The sequence below is a fragment of the Scleropages formosus genome, chromosome 6, assembly GCF_900964775.1.
Source record: "Scleropages formosus chromosome 6, fSclFor1.1, whole genome shotgun sequence".
In the NCBI taxonomy this organism is placed as follows: Eukaryota; Metazoa; Chordata; class Actinopteri; order Osteoglossiformes; family Osteoglossidae; genus Scleropages; species Scleropages formosus.
In genome coordinates, this window is record NC_041811.1 from 25,390,813 (window position 1) to 25,395,317 (window position 4,505).

At 44.5% G+C, this 4,505-nt stretch overlaps 1 protein-coding gene across 1 annotated transcript; it reads left to right on the forward strand.

Annotated features, from left to right (window-relative positions):
• The first annotated feature begins 1,414 nt into the window (after positions 1-1,414).
• On the forward strand, positions 1,415-3,148 carry LOC108933284 (vimentin). Its single transcript, XM_074559698.1, has 3 exons — positions 1,415-1,880; positions 2,249-2,917; positions 3,069-3,148. Exons 1-3 carry the CDS (start codon positions 1,415-1,417, stop codon positions 3,146-3,148), a joined length of 1,215 nt encoding a protein of 404 aa, XP_074415799.1.
• The last annotated feature ends 1,357 nt before the right edge of the window (positions 3,149-4,505 follow it).

The following is a 4,505-nucleotide window of genomic DNA, read 5'->3' on the forward strand; positions in this document are numbered from 1 at the left end:
AGGTGATGGGATGGATCGATCCGTCTCTGGGAAATGACACACAAATTCATTCACACATACAAACAGAAGCAATTCAGAGTCACTAAATCACCTGGATGCGGTGGGTTTGGCCGGGTCCCGCTCTCTGGTGGGTCTGGGGTTCGAGTCCCGCTTGGGGTGGCTTGCAATGGACTGGCATCCCCATCCCGGGTGTGTCCTCTCCCCCTCCAGCCTTTTGCCCTGTGTTGTCGGGTTTGGCTCCGGCTTGCCGCGACCCCGCCTGGGACAAGGGGCTTCAGCCAATGTGCGTGTATATGTTTAGACTTCGGGAGAAAAAGTTTTATGCTTGACATTTTAAAAGGTACTGTATATAGTTCATCGCACACTGATAGAGGTGTCCAGCGCAGAACTGAACAAGAAAGCGCTTGAAGACAAAGAATGCCTGAGGCTGAATTCCCCACCTAAATGCAAGAGAAAAAAGGCGGATTCAGCTTGCAGTGATGCACTGTTGACCAGCCCTCAGGAGCTCAAGGGAATCTTAGCACATTGACTGCAGGCTTCCATGATGCCTGAGGAGAAGAATGGATCCACGCAGTCGTCATAGCAGAGGCCACATTTTCCATTAACATGGGCCATTTAGAATCTAGCAGCACCCCAACAATGACATCACCCGGCTTGTGGAGTCCTATGCCTATAGCTCATTTACCAAAAAAAAAAAATTCTTAAGAACAGACCTTTTTTCCCTCGTGTATTAGGATTGGAGTGTTTTAGGTTTTTTGTGACTCCTTAGATATGTTAGGGTAAAACGGTTTAAATTTAATACAGAACAGTGCAACTGGTGCCATTAGGCAGAAAAATATATATATGTATAATTTGCACTCATAAGGCAAACGAAAACTCAATAAATATTATACATATAACAAACTATAACAGTGACTTTAAATAAAGACAATCTGATTCTCTCAGATTAGTCCTTGTCTATTTTCAGTACCCTTTTAAGAAGATGTGGAGAATAAATTCTTGTATAGGGAAAAATTCTTCTCCTTCAGTAAACAGGAAAAGAGCCACATGGCCAGGTCTCCTCTGTGCTGAGCAGAACTGCGGGAGAGTGCGTCCCACACGGGCGCTGCACTATGTGGCGCTGGAGCGCGAAGCCCCCTCGGACTTCATGCTGCTCATTACATTGAAATGACAGCCAACGAGGCATGCCCCGCAGGTCTGGCTCGGGTGTCATAATACCAAATTAAAATGTGTCGAAAACCCGCGAGAGGTTCGAGAGTGTCTGCAAAATTCTCTGCGCCTCCATAAAAACGTGCAGTAAGCCTGGAGAGGGGCAGTTCCACGAGTAGCCTGCAGAGAAAGAAATACAGGGATTTGTTTCCTTGTCCTTCATAGGACTCTCCATCTTAAACTATTAAACTCTGCGATTTCTAACATGAGAGGGACATCTTACTCCCAGAAGACACTGAAGGTCAGTGGAACCACCAGCATGCGGGTGCAGAGTCCATCTCCATCCCGGTGCCGGGTTTCCTCAGATGCCCGCGGGCGTCCGGGCTTCCGTGGTACCGCTGTGGAGGTTGGGACGGAGATCCATAGGGTCCACGCAAATGAAAAGGAGGAGATGCAGGAGCTCAATGTGCGCTTTGCAGGTTACATTGAAAAGGTGCAGGCTTTGGAGCAGAGGAATGCAGCCCTGAAGGCTGAGCTCATCGCTTTGCAGGGCCGCTATAAGGGTGGGCCCAGCACTGTTGGGGAAGAGTACGACCTGAAGTTTAAAGAAATGAGAGAGCTGATCGAGTCGCTGACAAACGAAAAAGGAACGGCCGATATTGAACGGGGATACATCGAGGAAGAAATCGAGGTTTGGAGGCTCAAGCTTGAAGAGGAGCTCTCACTCAAAGGTGAGGTCCATTGACCAGACTGAAAATGTGACAGAATCTTTGGTGTTAAGCGAAATCTCTTGGATGATTTGTTCTGAAAATATTATGGGAATAGATATATGCAATTATTTAAAATCCTGAGGTTTATGTAATATTTAGCCTTTCCCAATAATTATTGTAAATTATGACATTCTAAATCCATGGCACTGAATAACTGTAGAACATTTCCTCCATAAACATCTGTAAAGGCTCCTCTGAAGCATCTTCCAAAGCATGCACTGTAGATGTAAAAGTTTCTAATGTCAGTCATTACAGGACATTAAATTGTTCTTCCGCTGCAAAATGTTCAAGAAGACTGAGTCAAAAATGATCATTTTAAACATTTTCAGAGGAGGCAGAGATGATCCTGCGAGAGTTCCGTGAGGACGTGGACAACGCCACGCTCCAGAAGGCTGAGCTTGAGAAGCAGGTGGAACAGTTGGTAGCTGAGATGGAGTTCTTGAAGAAGCTTCATGAGGAGGAGGTGGCTGACCTGATGAAGCAGATCCAGGACTCCAAGGTGACGGCCGAGCTGGACTCAGATCGACCCGATCTGGCTGCCTACCTGCGCAACATGCGGGTGGAAATAGAGCAGGCGGCAGCCCGCAATGTACAGGAGGCTGAAAAGTGGTACAAGAACAAGTTTGACACCCTGAAGGCCCATGCAAGTAAGCATGAAGACCAGATGAAGTCCATGAAGGAGGAGATCACTACGTTCCACACCCAGGTGACCGATCTCCAGAACCAGATTGATGGGCTCCGCGCCACAAATTCAGCTCTGGAGCAGCAGCTGGATGACATGGAGGCCAGCCACATGGATAAAGTGTCCGAGATGGAGCGCATCATCGCTCAGCTCGAGAATCAGCTCTGTGAGACCAAGCTTGAGATGGCAAGATACTTGCAGGACTACAAGGAACTGCTTCACATCAAGCTGAAGCTGGATGCTGAGATTGCTACGTACAGGAAGCTGCTGGAAGGCGAGGAGAAGAGGCTGGGCATATCCTCAGATGGCGTGCCAGGTGAATAATCACTTATTACAAATAATGGTCAACAGAGCTCCTATGTCTTGCATCGAACAGGTGTAAAGAAATGTCATCATGTAAATGTCATCACATTTGACAAATAAAGGACCTGGTGTGCTCACTAGTTTCAACTCTGAACACCCAACAGGCGGAGTCACCACGGAAGAAAGGACCACGTCTGCATCCAGCAGTGTGGAGAGCCACACAGCGGGCAAGACAACTGCCTGAGGACGACCTGCTGCCATCTCAGTGTGCCCTGAGCAGCAGCCATCTTCTCAGACCAAGCCTTCACATCTTGCTATGCCATGGCTAAAGATTGAACTTCTGTGTCCTTTCACCCCACACCCAACAGACACCACTCCCCATAGCAATCTAATGTAAGAGTAAGTTTACAAAGATGTACACCAAGTACTATCCTGTAACTTCAATAAAGCTTGACTTGACTGCAGCTGTGTTTGCTCTTGTTTTTCCCATAATGTCACTGAGGGTAGAAGAGGGTATCTTTTCTTTGTCCTTGCTCTGAACCCATTTCAACAGTCTTCTTTAGTACAGTTTAAGAAATTCAGTCAGTGGGTAAATATAAAGCTACATACCCTAAACTGCTTTAGATGTTTAAAAGTGTTTTTGATCCAACTCGTTCTGAGAATGAACGATTAAAAAAATAGCTCTGAAAAATTTCACTTCATATTGCACTGTTCAAAAATTAATTACTAAACTTTGAGGTCTTGAGGGACAGGCATGGATTGGTGAATCAAGATTCTTAGAGCAACAAGATAATTCTCTGAAGGAGACTAGGCCATCAGAAACTGAACAATAAATTGTGTAACTGGGCAATAAATGAGACAAAGTGGTGGGTGGAGATGGATACATGTGGAAAGTATTATTGGCAGCACCCTAAAAAGCAAGCACTTGTATCAAAATATTCAAAAATGAATAATTTCAAAAATTTATATAATGGAAAAACTTTTGTCAAAGCATTCATAAATTATTGTATTCTTTCCACTGTCTTAAGATCTTGCACTCCATTCCATGGAAATGTTCACTTCTGAAAACATGTCGTGTGGCACACACAGTCCAGGGTAACGCGGGGGAAGAAAACACACCCATGAAAACCCCAGTTAGTAATCAAACAAATGACTTAACTAAGCAAACATCGTTTTCTGATCATTATTTAACTTCCCCATAGTGACAGTGAGGAGAAGGAGAGCTGGCAAACATGTCCGGCAACTTTAACTGTTGGGAAACCTCCCAAACTATGCTGAGATTTCTGTCTCTTTTACTCACAAACTGACATTAGCAACTTTTTTTTCATTTTTAAGTACACAAAACATTCCTGAGTTTGATGCCTGTGCATCACAAAATCAATTTTTCATCTTTTCCAATGAAACTTGTGTCCAGTAGCGCTGCCCCTCCCATGAGTAATTACATTTAGCTTGTAATTGCTTTTCTTTCTTTAGTGTTGATGCATTGTTATAACTGGCAGGCCAAAAAAAATTAAACCATGCAAAAAACAGAAGAGCCATTTTTGTTTATAAAAGAATGTTTATAAGTTACATACACTTAGACATCAAAATGTATTTGCTCG

Excerpts from the sequence above, each read along its gene's own strand:
- LOC108933284 (XM_074559698.1), top strand. The coding sequence starts at position 1,415 with ATGAGAGGGACATCTTACTCCCAGAAGACACTGAAGGTCAGTGGAACC. Across the intron at positions 1,881-2,248 it reads AGAGGAGCTCTCACTCAAAG|AGGAGGCAGAGATGATCCTG; the intron begins GTGAGGTCCATT and ends AAACATTTTCAG. Across the intron at positions 2,918-3,068 it reads ATCCTCAGATGGCGTGCCAG|GCGGAGTCACCACGGAAGAA; the intron begins GTGAATAATCAC and ends AACACCCAACAG.